Source organism: Echinops telfairi, unplaced genomic scaffold, assembly GCF_000313985.2.
Source record: "Echinops telfairi isolate 266 unplaced genomic scaffold, ASM31398v2 ScPeMD7_7469;HRSCAF=8507_0, whole genome shotgun sequence".
NCBI classification, from domain to species: Eukaryota; Metazoa; Chordata; class Mammalia; order Afrosoricida; family Tenrecidae; genus Echinops; species Echinops telfairi.
Genome location: NW_022111372.1, coordinates 51,404,118 through 51,422,308, shown reverse-complemented (window position 1 = coordinate 51,422,308; position 18,191 = coordinate 51,404,118). Strand labels below are relative to the sequence as shown.

Sequence of the window (18,191 nt, the reverse complement as noted above, 5' to 3'; positions counted from 1 at the left end):
ACTGGTGGGGCACAGTCACGTTTTGTGTCTCCTGGAATTAGTGTTGGTTCAGAGCCAATGTCCAGTGATCCGTGAAGTTTATTTCATTTTCCCAATGAACAACCACTAAGGTGAAAGGGCATAGATGCCTTTGAGAAAAATTAATAGTACTTTTTTTTTTAAAGTATACTGGCCTCCCTCCATTCAAGGGGTCGTGAACCTGGAAACAGACTCAACTCTGGGAACTGACTGGCCTCTCTATTCTGGCAATTTATGTTAGACGGCTTAGAATTCTTCCACTTGCACTGATTCAGTAAAGATTCAGTAAACATTATATATCGATTTCACTTTTAGGAACCTAAGTCTAAATAGCCAACATCGTTTAAGTTTGTATGCCAGACTCTTCCGATTCTTTATGTGACTCTGCTCCCTCCCACTGGGTCCCTGCCGCCATGGGGTCCAATCAACCCCATTCTAGTCACGTGCCTTCCTTCATTCAGTTAGGGCCATTCTGCTAGGCAAATCTGACTTATTCAAAACAGCAGCCACAATAGTCTTGAGAAACACTGGGGGCCCCTTCACAAATGTGTTCCTTGCCATTGTGAAAGGTGTGTCTTCTGGGCACTTTGCGCATGGATCTGTCCCTTGAACGTGATAAAAACCCTCTAATATGCCAATGTTCCAAAGGCTCTGGATATGTTTGTCTACAATACTTGTTTACCATGACCGGTCTGGGACTTCAACTTAACCAAGAGTAGGTCCAATGTAATTCATGCTTCAATGAACCAATAAAATAAACTGTTAGATACTTTTATATCCTCTCATGCTGAAACACTGAAGTAAAAAAAGCTTCATATCAAAATATTCAAACTGACCCCACTTGATGCTCATTGCACCATTATCCCACACTCTTATTAGTCATCCCAAACATATAGGGGTGCTGAAAAAAATTCCTGGAAAAATTCCATTAACTTTCTTTTCTTCTCCTTCTCCTTCTTCTACCTTATTTTATCTATTTACTTTTAACAATTTTATTAGCACTTCATCCACGTCATACAATTCAATAAATCAATCATATCAAGAAGAGTTGTACAATTATCACCACAGTCGATACTAGAACATTCTCCTCGTCCTTGTACTCATTGTAATGATTTATTTTTAATTGTGACAAAATATACACAACAAAACATTCTCCAATTCAGCAACTTCCACAGGCAACATTCAGTGCCTTGGATTACACTCTTCGGGTGGCACCACCAGTCTTAACATCCTTTCCCAAAGTATTCCCCGCCCTTAGCATAAACTCAGTGCCCCGAAGCAGCAACTTCAACATTCAATTCTATAGCTCAGGCACAGTTTGAAGCACCCTCACGTTCCTCTTGTCTGTTTGTACGTATTGGAAAAAGACAAGCAGTTCTTCAGGAGTGTAGCAATATCTTCTCCAGGGTCACATTCTGTATCTCACCTTTTGGGTTCACTGTAACTTAAGTCTCACTGTAGGTCTAGAAGCAAAATGGATGGTGGGGTGGGTCCTGGGAACATTGAGTAATGTTGGATAAGGGATCTGTCTTCAGCAATGTCCCAGGCACCATCTCAGAGAAAGACACCACAGGCACAGCTAAATTAATCTCATCCAATGGAAGTGGGAAAGATACTGGTTTTCCTGGGGAGGGTGGCAGGAGTAATCAGGCCGGTTATCTCAGCAGGAGTGATGCAACAAAATTTAGGGGCTCAGTGTCTCCAGATTCCTGTTTATCTGTCTCCGTATCCCCATCCCAAGCTCCATGATCCCAATCAAGGCTCTCACATAAATTTCAGACACCATCTGAGGTTGGGAATTCAATTGCGGTTACAATTCAGCCACTCTTCCAGTAAGGTTTGGGGTTCAGCATGCTCAGTTCTGCTGCTATGAGAAAGAAGGCTTTCTTCAGGGCAAAACAGACAACTTCGAGGTCTACTTGGATGTGGCACTTGAGCTGTGACCTAATGCTTCAAATGCAGCCACTTCACCCATGAAATGAGCATCTATCCAACTGGCTTCTTATAGTTCTCATTCCGACAAAATTGTAGGAAAGCATGAACTACACAATCACCCAGAGCCTTGTGTCTAACAAATACTGATCCAATAGCGGTAGTCTTTTGCTATTTCTATCGATACTCACATTATGGATTAGCATTGCATTATTTATGACTGGAAGCAGAGTCATCAGTGTGCTTAAGACCAGCCACACTTGAGAGTCAATTCATAAAACTCCTATTTAACATGTGTTCCTCTAGAACCATTCTTGGTTATCATATGGCTTTGGCTGGGTTCTCTTGAAAGTAAAACTAGTAACTATAGAGCAAGCTTTATTTCAAGGAAATGGCTCGTCTAGTTGTGGACTTGGTAAGTCCCAAATCTGTGGATCAGACATCAGGCTGGAGGCTTCTCCTGATTCACATGATTGCAGGGGCTGATGGATCCAAAATAGGCAGGTCAGACAGCAAAGGCTACTGGCTTGTGGGGCTGTGGGAGCTGACAGGTCAGACAACAGGCTGCTGGTTCACATCTCAAGAACCAGAGGTAATAGGAGAGAGGGAGAGAGAGAGAGAGAGAGAAAGGATGCATGCCACACTGTTAAGGAAACTCAACCGATTGGCTGCTCATATCTGATAAAAAGATGAAGGATGATTCTGTAATATCTTCCAAACCACTGAGGATCCTGGTCTGGCTAAACAGAGACAACTGTAACCATCACATTCCTTCTCCTAGCATTTTTCCCATTGGTATATAGCATTCAGAGTCATATTCCAATTATTCATATGCACACATATCCATCATACAGCAAACAGACTACAAGCAGAAAGCAGATCTCATATTTCTCTCCTGGACCTCCCACCAAGCCTTGGGGTGATTGATAAGTCTCCCTTCCCAGCACCCAGTCCTGGAATGGTGAATGTGGCTCACTCCACTGTGGCATGAAGAGCCAAGAACACCGAGGGCTGGTGGCGGGTCTCTCCCATCAGCCTGGGTTCTCATTAAGAGCTAGCTGCCTCACCTCAAGGGAAAGAGAGTGCTAAGCAGTTCCTGTGTGCCAGGAGCTGTGCTGGACACTTTCCCAGTCTTGATCTCTTAGAACTCAGCAAACACCGGGGGGAGGGGGGGGGGTGCGTAATTGTGCTCATCCCACTTGAGGTGAGGAAATTGTGTTTAGAGAAATCCTGGAGTTGGGATTAAAATCTGTTTCTGGCCAAGTATGAAGCCCAGGTTATTTCCACTGCACCACAGCACAGAAGAGAAAAGACAGCGATATTGTATCTATAGATCCTGGCTGGTTAAATGAGTCTGTGTGCTCAATTGGCTAACACACTTGGCTAATAATGGGAAAACTGGAGATTCAAATACACCCAGAGGTGCCCTGAAAGGAAGGTTTGGGGATGTACTTCTGAAAAAACGCGGCCTCTGGAAACCCCACAGAGCACAATAGCACTCGGCCGCGGAGGGAGCCACCGAGTCACCTCAACAACCATCAGTCCTTTGCTGACAAAGAGGCATTTTCTGAGTTTGCAAAATGCTTGTCTATGTACACTCTCCATGCCTCTCCTGAAAGCCCATGAATCACCTTTCATGATTCTTTCAGAATGGGGCCCTTCCAAGAAAGGACACGTGTTTGTGGGATCAAGAATTGAGCTTTACCCAGCGTGCTTTGGCCTTTGTCGGGACTTCCTGAGAAATAATTAAATTCTGGGAATGTTTCGGTGTGCCTTTATAATCTAACCCCCAGTTTTTATGCCCAGGTGAAGGAGCGGGCCAAGCCAGAAAGACCAGCCTCAGAGCAGCTGAGTGGGGTGGGGACGGGGTTTTGCTCCAATCGATCATGCCTCCGAGGGCGCTCCCTGCGCTCCCTTGGCTGGTGACCGATCTCGTGCTCCTTGTGAGACTGTGGCCTTTGGGACAGGGAAGCTCCAGCTGGGAAGCCCCCCAGCCCTCCCGGATGTGCTTCCTTTTCCGTTGTATTCTTTCTTGCCATGTTGGTGGTGCCACTGTTTGGTGCCATCAAGTTCGTTCCGACCCCCAGCGACTCTATGCCCAACATAACGCAACACTGGTCCTGCACCATCCTCCCAATCGGTCCCTTGTTGGAGCCCAGTGTTGCAGCCATTGTGTCCGTCTGCCTCGTTAAGGACATTGCTTTCTTTTGCTGCCCCTCTACTTTACCAAGCGTGATCTCCAGGGACTGGCTCTCCTGACAACAGGCCTCAAGTAGATAAGACGAAGTTCAAATTGCCTCTCGAAAGCACACTGGCCATCGTTCTTCCAAGACAAGACTGTCCGTCCTTTGAGCAGGCCATGGTGCTCTCAATATTCTTCTCAGCACCACAGTGGAAATGCCTCGATCCCTCTGTTGTCTTCCTTCTCCAATGGCCAAGTTTCACATGCATAGGAGGCCAGTGAAAATACCCTGGTTTGGATGAGGCACATCTTAGTCCCTAAAGTCACATCCTGGCTTTTCAACATTCTAAAGAGGTGCAGCAGACTCACTCAAGGTGAGGTTTTTTTTATTTCTTAACTGCTGCTATCATGAACATTGATTGAGGATCCAAGAAAGACAAACCCTAGACACCTTCCATCTTTTCTCCATCGACCATGTTACCTACTGGTCCCGTTGTGAGGACTGTGGTCTTCTGGACATTGGGTCACAATCCACACTGAAGGCTATAATCCCTGAGCTTCATCAGCAAATGCCTCAAGTCCCCCTCACTTTCAGCAAGCAAGGTTGTGTCATCTGCATATCACAGGTGGTTAATAAGCCTTCTTCCAATCCTGATGCCACACTCTTCTTCATATCATTCAGATTCTCTGATGATTTGCTCAGCATCAAGATTGAATGATCATGGTGAGCAGATACAGCCCTAACTACCTCTGGATCCCTGTCTGAGGTGGCAGGAGGCAGCTGTCCCAAGAGCAGTGCACTGGTGGTTGGCAGACAAACAAGGTCCTGCTACATCAAGGCCCTGTCTGCTGCATTAAAATTCATATTATCCCAGCAATCCTGTGACAGCCACTCTGTTGTATTTGTTTATGCTTGTTCATATTGGGGTGCATCTCGGAGGTGTGCCACTATTGGGGTCACCCTCTTGAAGCTGTGTTGTTTCTCTGTTTTTAAATAAGTGAAAGGGATGTTGAACTTAGAGGGAAAGCAAATAGAACACGGATTTTGCCGGGAGGGGGGATACGAAAGGGTGGGGGAGATAAGAGGGAGATCATGTTGAGTCCAGGAAGAAAAAGCATGTTTGGAGATTATGGAAGTAATTGTACAATTGTGTTTGACATGATTGAACTATGGGATGATAAGACATATGCATTCGCTCCCAAGTTACAGCAAATAAAAAAAAAAAAAAAGCATAGATCCAGGAATTTGGGCTCGCACTAAATCCTAACTCGTTTAAAAACAATGAGTTCCTACAACATGGCCCTGCTAGATACTCTCCCTCAGGAAAGGACCACAGAAGATACGGTGCCATAGTAAAATGTGGCGAAGAAACAACTTTTAGATAAAATAGCGTCTGGGGTCTTAACGGCTCACCTCCAAACAAGCAGCCATCTAAGAGAAATGTCAACTACGTCCACATGGAAGAAGCACACCTCATCAGTCACTGGAGGGGCAGAACCCATATAATCCGAAGTCGAAGAGGGATCGTATCAGAGCTTGAGCTGCGAGACTGGTGTGTAGAAGACAGTGGATGGCAGTGGGAGCTCAAGACTCACCGGTGGAACTACACGGGAACAAGCCTCCAGACTCCCCTAGCTAAAACCGAGGGCTGAGCGGAAAGCGGTCACTAAACAGTGCTGGGGAGAGAGGAGTATCAAAGACCAAAGGCAGTTAAAACTCATCCGTAGATGGCCCCTAAGATGGTTTCCTAAATGTTCTGTATTTGGGGGTTCTGTTGTTTGGTTTGGTGTTTGTTTGCTCATAGTAGAGTGTATCTCAGAGGTGCTGTGTCCGCGGAGGTCACCCTCTCCAAGCTTGTCCGCTTTTCGTATATGGGACCCAGGACTGATGAACCTACAGGAACAGCAAGTAGGCTATGGGGAGAGGGGGAACGGGGTACAGTGTGGTGGGAAGGTGGGTAAAAGTGAAGCGATGTCAAGGAGTCCATGTAGAAAAAGATTGGAGACTGATTGTGGTAACTACTGTACTATTCTACCTGAGGTGACTGAAACACGGAATGCTGTACCGTATATACTTGAGTATAAGCCGACCCGAATATCAGCCAAGGCACCACAAAACCGCATAAAAAATGTGCTGAAAAACTCAGTTTATCCACAAGTATATATGGTATGTATTAAATCCCAACTAATAAAAAAAAAAAAGTATTTGGCTTGCATCAGAATTGGCCATGTTGTTAGAACAGAAGCCCACCATTCAAGTTGGGGACTATTTGTATTGGGAATTAGCCAACCAATCAGCAAGCTCTGTACTTCACCAGGGTTCTGAGAGCCAAATTTCAGCAACGTAGTGTCCCTCAGACTTTATTCTTTGCAGATTTCTATTTCAACTCAATCTTAATTCTACTGTACTTGTCATACCCTGATTTTATATTTCGTTTGTCCCAGGTACCTACCCACTGCTCTTGAGTTAATTCTGACTCAGGGTGGCCCTACCAAAGGATCACCACCCCACAGGAGTCCCAAGGCTATAATCCTTACTTGAGCCCTGGTGTCGGAGTGGTTACCCACTGGGCTGGGATTCACCAGGTTAGCAGTTCAAAAGCACCAGCCTCCCCTCAGGAGAACGATGGAGCTTTCTACTTCCTTGAAGTTACGGTCTCAAAGAGTTAGTCTCAGAAACTCACGGGAGCCGTTGGACCGTCCTATAGGGTCACTGTGAGTTGGCGTAAATCGATGACGGCGAGTTTGGGTTTATCGTTCTCTGAGCAGATCTTTCTTTCTTGAGGTGGCTGGTGGGTTGGAACCCTCAGCCTTCCAGTTAGCCCCCAACCATTTAACCACTACACTGACAGGGCTCCTTGTTTGCCAGTAAGCCACCTCCAATCCATTATGAAATGGGCCAGATACGTCTATGTACACATGCTTGTCACACACGGGGATGATAACCTATAAGGTCTGTTGCCGCTTTGCCTGAAGATGTGTCAATTTTTAGTTAAAAAAACTAAATGAAAAAAATGACAGGAATCTTTAAAAAAAATTTTTAATTAAAAGAAAAAAAGCAAAACATCAGCATTTCCTTGTAATAACATTTTCAAATAAGTACAACAAAAACTCTTAAGTCCCATAATAAAAAAGCTAGTTTTAGTAAATGCTCCATTCTCAAAATGATGTTTCTTTTTTAATTATAAAAATCTCCATTCCCATCTCACCCTTCCTTACCTACCCCTTCAGGTATATAATTCTAACACTAGCAAGTCTGACAAAATCCCTGTAGACCCCGGAGCAGGGAAGACAAGGTCGTCAGAGAACATGGTGGGCTGTCCGTTTCCAGCCCAAGGCCTCGGGGTGCCAGAGGACCACTGGAGCAGGGCAGGCCTGGTGCGGACCACAGCCTCTGAAAGAGATCAGGGGCATGAACAGGAACTGCGCTGGGAACTACTCGCACAGCCCGGGGCAGGATCTCAGGAGCCCCAGATCAACCAAAGGAGATCCAAGGGGGCTCTTGAGAGGCCGGCCGGCCAGTCGCAGCTTCATGCCACCATTCCACACTGGAGGACCCGGGAGGGGCAAAGAGGCTCCTGCCATCCCACAGGAAGGGACCTGGGACGGGTGGCTGGAGCAAAGACTTCAATCATTTTTATCAGTTTACAAATATTTAAGACGCCCGTGGACGACAAGGAAAAATCCCACTGCTGCCTTGAGTCGGCCCTGGTGCCCTCAGTCTGAAGGTACTACAAGAGAGCAGGCTAAACTCACTTCCCACAGCCAGGCCTCACCGGGGCCTCCGAGCAGGATCAGGAGTCATTAGGAAGTCCGAACAGCTTCACAGTCCCTGCTTCCCGACTGCTGTCATATTTGCCATCTTTGTCATCACAGGCAAAGGCCAGCAGAGGCCTTTTGGGGTGCCACGCCACAGTGAAGGTTGGGGACTCACACTGCACCTCCCACAGCTTGTCTCCTACAGACATCAATAGAGAAATAAATCAGTAAGTCAATAACCAGAGCCAACATACACTAGGTACTTATCTATGAGGCATTAAATCAACTGAGTAACCTCAGGAACAATCGTTACTTCCACAGAACACTGAGGCACAGAGAGGGTCACAAGACAGTAAGAGCCAGACATGGGTGCAGGCAGATTAACTTAGAACCTACATCCTCTAAACCAGTGGTTCTCAGCCTTCCTTATGCCACGACCCTTTAATACAGTTGCTCATGTGGTGGTGACCTCCCCCAGACAAAATTATTTTCGTTGCTACTTCATCACTGTCATTTTGCTACTGTGATGAATCGGGCGACCCCTGTGAAAGGGTCGTTCGACCCCCAAAGGGGTCGTGACCCACAGGTTGAGAACCACTGCTCTAAACCCTCACTTACCATCTCTGAATATACGGAAACAAGACGGAAACAAGTTGACAATCTTACACATCAGGTGGCTTGTACTTTACCAAATCGCAGTAACAGCCCAGCAAGGCAGGTAATAACTTTGAAGGCGGGGATTTAACAAAGTCGCAGCTCAGGAAGCAGCAGGGTTAGCACCTGCCCTGAGCCTCGGCGCTCCTAAACCAGGATGCCTCTCCAAAAAAAATGTATCTCTCTGACTTACTGAAGGTATAGGAGCCCTGGTGGCGTCAGTGGTTACACAATGAGCTGCAATCCACAAGACTGGCAGTTCAAAGCCACCACTGCTCCACGGGAGAAAGGCAGGCCTTCTACTCTCTGAACCCACCGTAGTAGCAGTTCTACCTGTCCCACGGGCTCACTGGGAGTCGGCATCGGCTGCATGGCAGTGAGTTTGGGTTTTGTTTTTATCGAAATGTTACACAATTTCTTTTCCAAAACTGTTATTTCTTTAGCTCTGTATAACGCCCCCACCTCCACCACCCCCCCATCTTGGGATTCATATTAGTCTCTGTAAAATGTGATGTTAATTACAAAGCGCCAAGCCCGCTGAAGTGTATACTTCAAATGGGTGGAGACATCTCACGTGATGGTTAGCGTTCCCTGTGATCTGGCCAAGCAGCAGTCTAGCTGCTGTACCACAAAGGAACTGATGGCAGTACAATGTGATGTGACCACCTCCCATCACGTAATGCCATCAATTGGTTGGATGCAGAGTCTCCTTAGGGTGAGGGCCCCCCCAAAACGCAAAAAAAAGGTGCAACCGGAACCCCTCTCCCTCATCCGCAGCCCACCCTACAGGACCGGGGACACCAGCCTTCAAGCCTCCTACGTGCCGCCAACCTACAGATCTTCGACTTGCCAGTCCCAACAATCTCACAATTGTTTGAGCTAATCATTTGAAAAAAAACTTTTATCCATTCCACCCCGCACCCATCTCACTGCTTCTCTATGTCTAGAGAACGCTGGCTCAAACATTACGCCATCGTGTCTCAATCAGGCCGTTACAGCATTAGACAAACACACACTACAGAGATATACGAGGTCTTAGTACTTCTGTCCATTACACTCGAGTGTGGCAGGCAGTAGATAAATGATGTCTAAGACAAATGATGGAAGCACAAAGGGTAGTTCCTGAGGCTGAGAGCGCTCTCGTTTTTCTCTAGTCCTTTTAGCTCCATGTCATTGCTGTAAGATTGGCTAAGACCAACTACCCAATCCAAGGGTCCAGAGTAGACATAAAGAAGACATAATGTTCCTAAAATAACCCCGTGGCTTCCTAAGTAAGTTACTCTGTGAGTGCTACACACAGAGACAAACCATGGAAAACTGGCATTACTATTTTAGATCGTCCAAATCCAGCACGTGCAAGCCCTGTGTGCGGTGTGCTGAAAACGAGAAACTGGGCAGTGAGATAATTAGGTTATGTTACACCTGTACAAGACAGAAGGAATTCTTACACAATTTTAAAGTGTAACCATTAAAAGTATGCAGAATCTATCTAGTGTATGCTTCTCTCACTTTTCTATGTCCAAGTTGTTTTGTTTTTAAAACTACATCTACTCTGATAAGTCCCTAAAATTACATATTACATATGATTATTTACATTTACCTCTGGGTGAAAAATATTTTTACAATACACAACAATAAAAGGTCTCTTTAGACGTGACACCTCAGGTGACTTTGTTTCTCCTCCTACTATTCCATCGATAACACTGTCCATTTCAGGTGAAGGGTTGGAGCTTATTATAAAATATGTTCCAAACGATGTTTTCCTTCAGAGCACCCTCCTCACCGAGGGCGGTAACACGCACAAGCTTGCCTTCAGGAGACCGTGGCGGCCGTGCGTGTGAAGCACCGTGCTGAAATGAGAACGCACTGGAAACGGAGCACAGAGGCCTGAGGCGCTGGCATCACAGTGGAGGTGCCTGTTACCTGTCTGGACTTCAGCAATGTCGATAAAATGATCCTCCGACGCGGAGGCCAGCATTTTCCCATCGTGGCTGAAGCTGAGGGTCCTCACAGGCCAATCCAGCCTGCAGCGTGGGGTGGACAGAGCGCGTGATCAGTTCCCCCCAGAGAAGGCGACCCGGAAGGCACGATTTCACCCCAGTGACTAAGCCCGGAAGGCACGATTTCACCCCAGTGACTAAGCCGTTCGCCCAGCAAGGGCAGTGCTGGCAGGGCTGCTCACCTCGAAAAGCAGCGCACACACACCAGCTCGTCCACGTCCCACAGGCTGACCAGGGCGTCTGCGCTTCCCGTGGCAAAGTACTTGCCCGTGGGGTCGAACTTGATGCAGATGCAGTTGGAGGGGTGGGCGTTGACGGACTGCACGGGCTTCAGCTCTGGGTAGCTGAGACACAGAAGAGCTGGCCGTCAGACAGCAGCACAGGGTGGGGATGCTGAGAGAGCCACAGGCCAGAGAAGTCACGCCAGACAAGGGAGCAAATGCCAACAACTGCGATTCAAGAAGGCTCCCCCAACATGAAGCGTGCCGGGCGGAGCATACCACCTCCGCGAGACCAACGGACACCGAGACACACACCCGAAGAGTGACTGGACTTCAAGACAGAGCCTCCTCTGGCCATCAAAGCAAAAAGGACCGGTGTCAGCAGACCACTGGACAGAGATCTGAATGCCCAGACAAAACGGAGTAGCTTCTTTAAGACACACAAGGTAGAAAATACGGAATCACCCTGAAGAGGCTGCCAAAATATGGGACAATTTAAACTCAGGTAAGGACAATAATTATAATAGAGGACATCGTATCAACTGTGCTTAAATACATTTTTAAAACTTAACTGGGCCCCCATGGAGGTGATATGGAATCTGTTCCTATCTGGCAATCTGGTGGCAAAGGACAAAGCCAGCACTTCTCTTGCCTTTCCTAAGTGAACTGCCCTGCCGGGCAGTGCTTGGCTCTGTTGTACGCCGGTCACTATGAGTCTGAAGACGCGCAACGCCTCCAACCCACAACAGGGTCAAAACCCAGGAGGTGAGAAGCACTGGAGTCAGCAAAATCAGACGGGCAGAATCTCCACAAGTTCACCGTTGGGAATTTTCAGCAGATAATAAGGAAAAGAGATGGAAGAGGATCCTGTAATTTAACATCCTTAAAAGACATCAGACTTCCAAGTTTATAGGTATGCATACTTGGGAGAAAAAATTACAAAATGATTACTGTGAAAGTCAAGAAAATACAAGAGGGCTTCAAAAACATTCTTGGAAAAATCCCATTATCTTTTCATTCCAGTCCCTTATATACTTTTGAGGACAGAGCGTAGCAAATACTCATTCCTGACCTGTGTTAGACTACATGGGTGTTAACAGTTCATTAATCTCTATATTTGTTTTGTGTGATTTTTTTGTACCTGTTTAATTTAAAGTTGCTAGGTTAAAAGATTATTTTTGAAAAAACCTTTAATAGGATCTACACTGCCTAGAAGATAAACAACGCCAAGTTGCTAACGATAGAATTCAAAGGCTTTGACAGAGTGGCCCCGAATTACGCTTCAGCTTCACCTTGCCCTCACCACGCCCTCTCCGAGCATCTCAACCACCCCTCCCCAGCAGCCCTGCCCAACAGGACTCTCCACACAGGTCACACGCCTTTGTGCCAAGGATGCTACTTCCCGTCCTCTTTTCCTGGTTCAACCTCCAAGGTCAAGCTCAAAAGCTGCCTCTCCAAACCCCAATCGCCTATGTTCCTTTCTTTGGGACTCCAACAGACCCTGCCCTCTCTGTCACAGAACCTATTTCACTCTGTTTGCATTACTCACGTGGGGCAGCAGTAGAAAGAATTCACCAGACCTGAATTCCCACTCCTCGTGCACTTATTCCGAGAATAAAGATTTGCTGAGAGGCTACTCTGTGTAGCAAACACACTGGGAGAGGCAACAGGAACCCCACAGTAAGCAAGTTAACCTCGTGGAACCTACAGTCTAGTGAGAGGCACCCAAGTCAATGTGTAATGACAATACACAATGTGCACAGTGACAATACACAATGGCAGCAGCGCGGAGAGAGATGGCTTCCCTGGAAGAAGCTATTTTAAGCTCAGTCCTTAAAGCAGTAGTTCTCAACCTTCCTAATGCAGCGACCCTTTACTACAGTTCCTCATGTTGTGGTGACCCGCCAAAATAAAATGATTTTCATTGCTACTTTGTAACTGTAATTTTGCTACTGTTATGAATTGTGATAATAAATATCTGATATGCAGGATGTATTCTCATTGTTACAAATTGAACATAATTAAAGCATAGTAATTAATCACAAAACAATATGTAATTATATATTGTGAGATATTTATGTGTTTTCCGAAAGTCTTAGGCGATCCCTGTGAAAGGGTCGTTCGACCCCCAAAGGGGTCGAGACCCACAGGTTGAGAACCGCTGCCTTAAGGGTAAGCATGAGCCCTTTCACAGTGTGTTCTGCTCCAGTGCCCACTAGCTGACTAGTGACCTCACTTCTCTGAGCCTCAAAGGTGCTGAGCAGATGTTTGAACTCCTCACTAGTTTCCCTATAAGCCCCTCAAGGTAAAAAAACAAACAAACAAACAAACAAAAACTCACTTTCACAGAGTTGATTCTGACTCATGGTGACCCTATAGGACAGGGTAGAATCGACCCTGGGAGTTTCCAACACTGTAACTCTTTACCACAGGAGTACTAGCACAGTTTCAAACTGCTGACCTTGCAGTTAGCAACCAAACTTGTAACCCTATACACTACCAGGGCTCCGCTCAAGGTAGTCACATCTAATTCATTTCTGTCTCCACTGGCACCACCTGGCACAGACAGGTGTCCACGGTGTAAATGCCTCTAAACGGTCTGACAGTCTCCTAAGCCAGGACTGCTCACCTGAGGATGTTGATACACCCATTGCCATTTGTCAGGAAGAACATGTTATTGTCATTGTTCCAGGAGATTTCGTTGACCTCAAACTTGAACTGCTCCTCTGCTTTGGACCGGTGTGTCTTGGCATCAATGAAGGTTACCACGTCGTCCTTGTTGCCTACGGCAATGGTCTGCCCATCTGGACTCCAGCAGATATTAATGTTCTCCCCTGGGAACCCAGAGACAGTCAGCAAGACAATCCTGCAGGAGCTAATACGCTAGCCTAGAAAAACGGTCAGAGTGAAACGTCCTCCAAGGTGCATGTAGACCGTGGGTGGGAACTACCACTTACAGCTCACAGTCCAGTGGCCCATTCATCTGCCAATTTCCCCATTGGGTCCTCCAGGTAATGCTCTCAGGTACACCCTATTACCCCCGCTGCACAGGAATGAGTGACTAGCCCAAACGGCGGAGCTATGAAATGACAGAACCCCGCCTAACGTGAGCCTCCTTGTCGTGTGACACCATTTGCCAAGCGTGAGCCATCCCTATACCACCTTCACAATCGGTGCCCACTGTTCGTAACAGCTACGCTTCAATCGAGAGTTTTACGATCTCTTTTACTTAAGGAAGTTTAGTTTCACCTGAAGCAATGAATCCTACATAAGCCGTGACTTTCTCGAGCGGACATTAAGATACAAACGTCAGTCTAAGATTCAGCCTTGTACCAGCTGAACCACTTGTGCGCTACTAGTTGTTGTGTGTCGCAAAAACCAGACACCATTCCACTTCCTGGTACAATTCTTTTTTTTTTTAATATATAAATCATTGTATTGGGTTTTCTTATAGCTCTTATTATAACAACCCATACATCAATTTTATCAAGCACATTTGTAAATATGTTGCCATCATCATTTTCAAAACATTTTCTTTCTAATTGAGCCCTTGGCTCAATTAGTATCAGCTCCTCTTTTTCCCCTCCTGCTACCCTTCATGAATCCTTGATAAATTATAATTATTATTATTTTCATATCTTACACCGTCCACTGTCTCCCTTCACCCATTTCTGTTGTTTGTCCCTCCGTGGGGTGGGGGGTGTTAATACATCAAGTTCCCCCTTTCTTCCCCAACCCTACCCCTACCCTCATGATATCACTGCTCCCATTACTATTCCTGAGGGGTTTATCTGTCTGGACTCCATGTGTCAAGAGCTCTTATCTGTACCAGTGTACAAGCTCTGGTCTAGCCGGAACTGAAAGGCAAGACTGGAGTCATGATGATGGCCTGGGGTGGGGGGGGACACACGACATTATGGGGAGTAGGAGTATTAAAGAACTAGAGTAATGTTGTATGTTTCATCGGTGCTATACTGCATCCTGCGTGACTCATCCCTTCCCTGTGACCCTTCTGTGAGGGGTGGCCGGTACAGTTCTTGTTACAAGTTCAGTGGCTCAAGCCAACTTCACTGACAGACGGCTATTTCTTCACATGTTCACATCTGTGATTCATCTTCAAATACATCAGGTGCATCTCCAAGTCACATGTGCGCCGTGGTTACCTGGCAGCTTTGTTTTATTTGTTACTGGCATATAAAATGTTGGTACATCTTATCATCGATGCAGCGCTAGAGTCAGTGACATGCATACAGTAAGTGGCCTCTAGCTTCCCGGGACAGCACCTGTGAAGAACTCAAAAAACCAAACTCGCTGCCATCGAGTCGTTCTGACTCCCAGCGACCCTACAGGATAAGGAGGAACTGCAGCCTTGGGTTTCCAAGACTGTAACGTTTCACAGGCGGGGGAAGTTTCACCTTCCTCCCGAGGGCCGCTGGGGTTGCCAACTGCTGACCTGGCAGTTAGCAGACCAACACGTGAACACCATGCCAGCAGGGCCTCTCACTCTGCGAAGAACAGGGCCGGTTACTAGCCTGTGCTGCTTTCGGGTCCTTTCCTCGCAGCCCACCCATGCACTCCACACTCGGGCCATTCTGAACTAGCAAGCCTATTCCCTCACCCCCTCGAACCTGGAATGTCGACCTGACTCTGAGAGCCTGCTCACGTTCTGTCTCCCGGGGGCAGACCTACGCATTTCCATCCTGGGGATCCAGCGGGTAGGCATTTCCAATATAGGGTGAACCATGTCGTATCCTGTCAGCTTTTCGACACGTTGCTCTTGCTGCACTAAACCGTGGTTCTGAAACTGCAGACTGTGTCTTATCCAGCTCAGGATACCCCACATGGAGCCCCACTAAGGATTTATTGAACAGATCACAGTCGTGTAGCTTCCTCCTGCCCTCTCGGGGTGCTCACCTTTAGTGTTCACGGTGGCGATGCACTTTGTCGTCCTCACATCCCAGATACGGATGGTTTTGTCCCCAGACGCAGTGACAAAGAGGTCTGGATTGCTTGGATGCCAACAGAGCTGGTCCACGCTATCCCCGTGTCCCCGATAATTATTTTCTTTGACCTGAAAGAGCAAGAATCCAGATGTCACTGAACACAGACACACCTGTTTCCACGTGTAACGTTCTGTTATGGTTGTTTTTTACAGGACAACCGTATGTACAACTCCTTACTTGGCCTCATTCAAACCCTGGTATCTTGTGACCCAAAAATGCTACATAATTTTTTTTAAAAGTCCTTCTAAAACTCTTTGGAATCCTGCCCCCCAGTCATAAAGGGGCTGTTCTGAGACTGGGTTCCACACCAACTCCCCGATCCCGTGGTGGTCCCCGGCTTTCCACCTTTACTACCCGGCCCCCAACCCACCTGCTCAAGCCCACAGGCTGCCTGGTCCCGACCAAAGGGGCGCTGCCCCAGCCCCTCGCCAGGACGCAACCCCTTCCCACCCCGCACCCCACGCCCAGACTCCCCGACTCCCCCTCCATCCTCATTTCTTCACGGCTCTCCCCCTTCTTGTTGCACCAGCTCAGGGGCAGTCTGCGGCCCTCTCCCACCCTGGCGCCCATCCACGGCCTCGGCCTAGCCTCGTGAGCTCACCAACCGGTCTTTCTCCAGCAAGAAGACGCTCGCCGTCTTGTCGAAGGAGCCCGAAGCCAGGCGGCGCCCGTCGCAGCTCCAGGCCACCGAGTGCACCTTGGCGCTGTGCGCCGGGAACTCGCGAGTCTTGCTGTGGCCCCGGAAAAGCTCCTGCATGCCGACCAGGTAGCGCGATGGGCCGCTGGACACGGTGCTCCAGGAGGCTATCGAACCGGGACCACCCTGGCCCAGTGCTGAGGCCCCCAAGGCGGTCGCAGGGGCGGCCATGCCGAGCTCTCCGCCGCAGACCGGAACGGCGCCCGCAGTCCAGCGGCAATCAGGCCTGCCGCCGCCGCCGCGCGCATGCGCTCGGGAAAGCCCCGCCCCCCCGCGCACCCTCAGTGCGCACCTATTGCCGCGTGGACTACAAATCCCAGCATGCCGCGCGCGCACGCCTAGGCCCTCTCAACCGGAAAACGTTACTTCTTAAATTGGGCTCTAATTTTCCCGAGGTTTTAGGCATTTTATTGTCCCCCTGGAAGCCTTAGGGGTGTAGTGGTTACGTACTGGGCTGCGATCTGCAAAGTCAGTAGTTCAAAACCACTAGCTTGCTCCTCAGGAGAAAACCAGGTATTTTTTATTCTTTTGATAAAGACTTACAGTCTCAAAAGTATCTTGGGGGAGAAAAAAAGTCACAGTGTGTGAAACTCACAGGGACAGGTCTTCCCTGCCCGGTGGGGTCACTATGAGTCGTCCTGACTCCATGCAGTGAGTTTTGAAAATAAAGCCCTGGTGGTGCTGTGAGAGTTAACCACAAGGTCTGCAGTTGAAATCCACCACCTATTTGGTGGAAGAAAAAATGAGGCTGCCTGCCGCTGTAAAACTGCAAAGATTTATTGTCTTGGAAACCCTGTGGAGCAATTCTGCTCTAGCCTAAAGGATCCCTGTCTGTCACAATCCCCTCGATGGCAATGAGTCAGTATTATTGGCTTGCTACTGTTTCCCTAAGGACCCCTGAGAGCGCAGTGGTTAAAACGCTCACCTGCTAACCCTAAAATGGGTGGTTGCTATGAACCAGCTCCTCTGGGGAAGAGATTTTTGACTTTCTGCTTCCGAAGCCAAAGAATTGCTTCAACTCATAGTATATGAATTCCTAAAGATTAATGTAATCTTTGGGATTACACCCTCGGAAACCCTGTGGGGCAGTTCATTGTTTCCTAATGAGTCTTGGTTGCACAGCAATTAAGCACTAGGCTGCTAACCAAAAAGTCTTCCTTCAAACCCATCCGGTGGCTCCCTGCTTTGGTAAAGACTGTGGTGTGTGCTGGCACTCAATCCCTGCTCATAGAAATCTTATGTGGGAGAGTAGCACTGCCTGCCCAATAGGGTTTCCTGGCTGGAATCTTTGAAGGAGCATGCCTGCCTGGTCTTTTCTTCCGCAGAGCAACTAGAGGCCTCAAACCACTGGCCTTCTGGTTATTAGCCAACCACTTTAATCAACGCATCCAGGAAGCCCTATAAGGCAGTTCTCTGTCAGATGGGGTCGCTGTGAAGTTCAGTCCTGCAGAGGAATGCCAGGTCCTGCTATCAGTGCCGGGTGGTCATCCACAGGGCACCAGCAAGTCCCACCCCATGTGGATTGTAGATGCCAGAGATGAGCCCCACCCACCCATGCTCCCCCACCCCCGCACACACAAACACCAGCAGCAGCAGCAGCAAGAGTTAAACAAAAGTTTATTTAAACATAGAGACAGTTCAAAATGAAATGAAGAGTGGGGTCAAGCGAGGTGGCCTCAAGAGGTGAGAACCCCACGCTAGGGAAATGCTTCTTGTTTTTACAGG

The 18,191-nt window shown here is 47.8% G+C and overlaps 1 protein-coding gene across 3 annotated transcripts; it reads right to left on the bottom strand.

Annotated features, from left to right (window-relative positions):
• Window positions 1–7,164: 7,164 nt before the first annotated feature.
• THOC3 (THO complex 3) lies at window positions 7,165–16,637 on the bottom strand. 3 transcript variants are annotated; one of them, XM_045284928.1, is made up of 7 exons: window positions 16,371–16,637; window positions 15,681–15,837; window positions 13,396–13,600; window positions 10,728–10,889; window positions 10,469–10,569; window positions 7,889–8,090; window positions 7,165–7,526 (listed from the first exon to the last, which is right to left on the bottom strand). In XM_045284928.1, the coding sequence occupies exons 1-6, from the start codon at window positions 16,635–16,637 to the stop codon at window positions 7,927–7,929; spliced, it is 1,056 nt and encodes a 351-aa protein (XP_045140863.1). In that variant the 3' UTR covers window positions 7,165–7,526; window positions 7,889–7,926. The 3 variants fall into 3 exon arrangements, with proteins under 3 accessions (XP_045140863.1, XP_045140864.1, XP_004696861.1); XM_045284929.1 differs by having other exon boundaries at window positions 7,909–8,090; XM_004696804.2 differs by having other exon boundaries at window positions 7,165–8,090.
• Between the last annotated feature and the right edge of the window lie 1,554 nt (window positions 16,638–18,191).

Excerpts from the sequence above, each read along its gene's own strand:
- THOC3 (XM_004696804.2), bottom strand. The coding sequence starts at position 16,637 with ATGGCCGCCCCTGCGACCGCCTTGGGGGCCTCAGCACTGGGCCAGGGT. Across the intron at positions 15,838-16,370 it reads TGCTGGAGAAAGACCGGTTG|GTCAAAGAAAATAATTATCG; the intron begins GTGAGCTCACGA and ends TTGCTCTTTCAG. Across the intron at positions 10,570-10,727 it reads TGTGTGCGCTGCTTTTCGAG|GCTGGATTGGCCTGTGAGGA; the intron begins GTGAGCAGCCCT and ends CCCACGCTGCAG.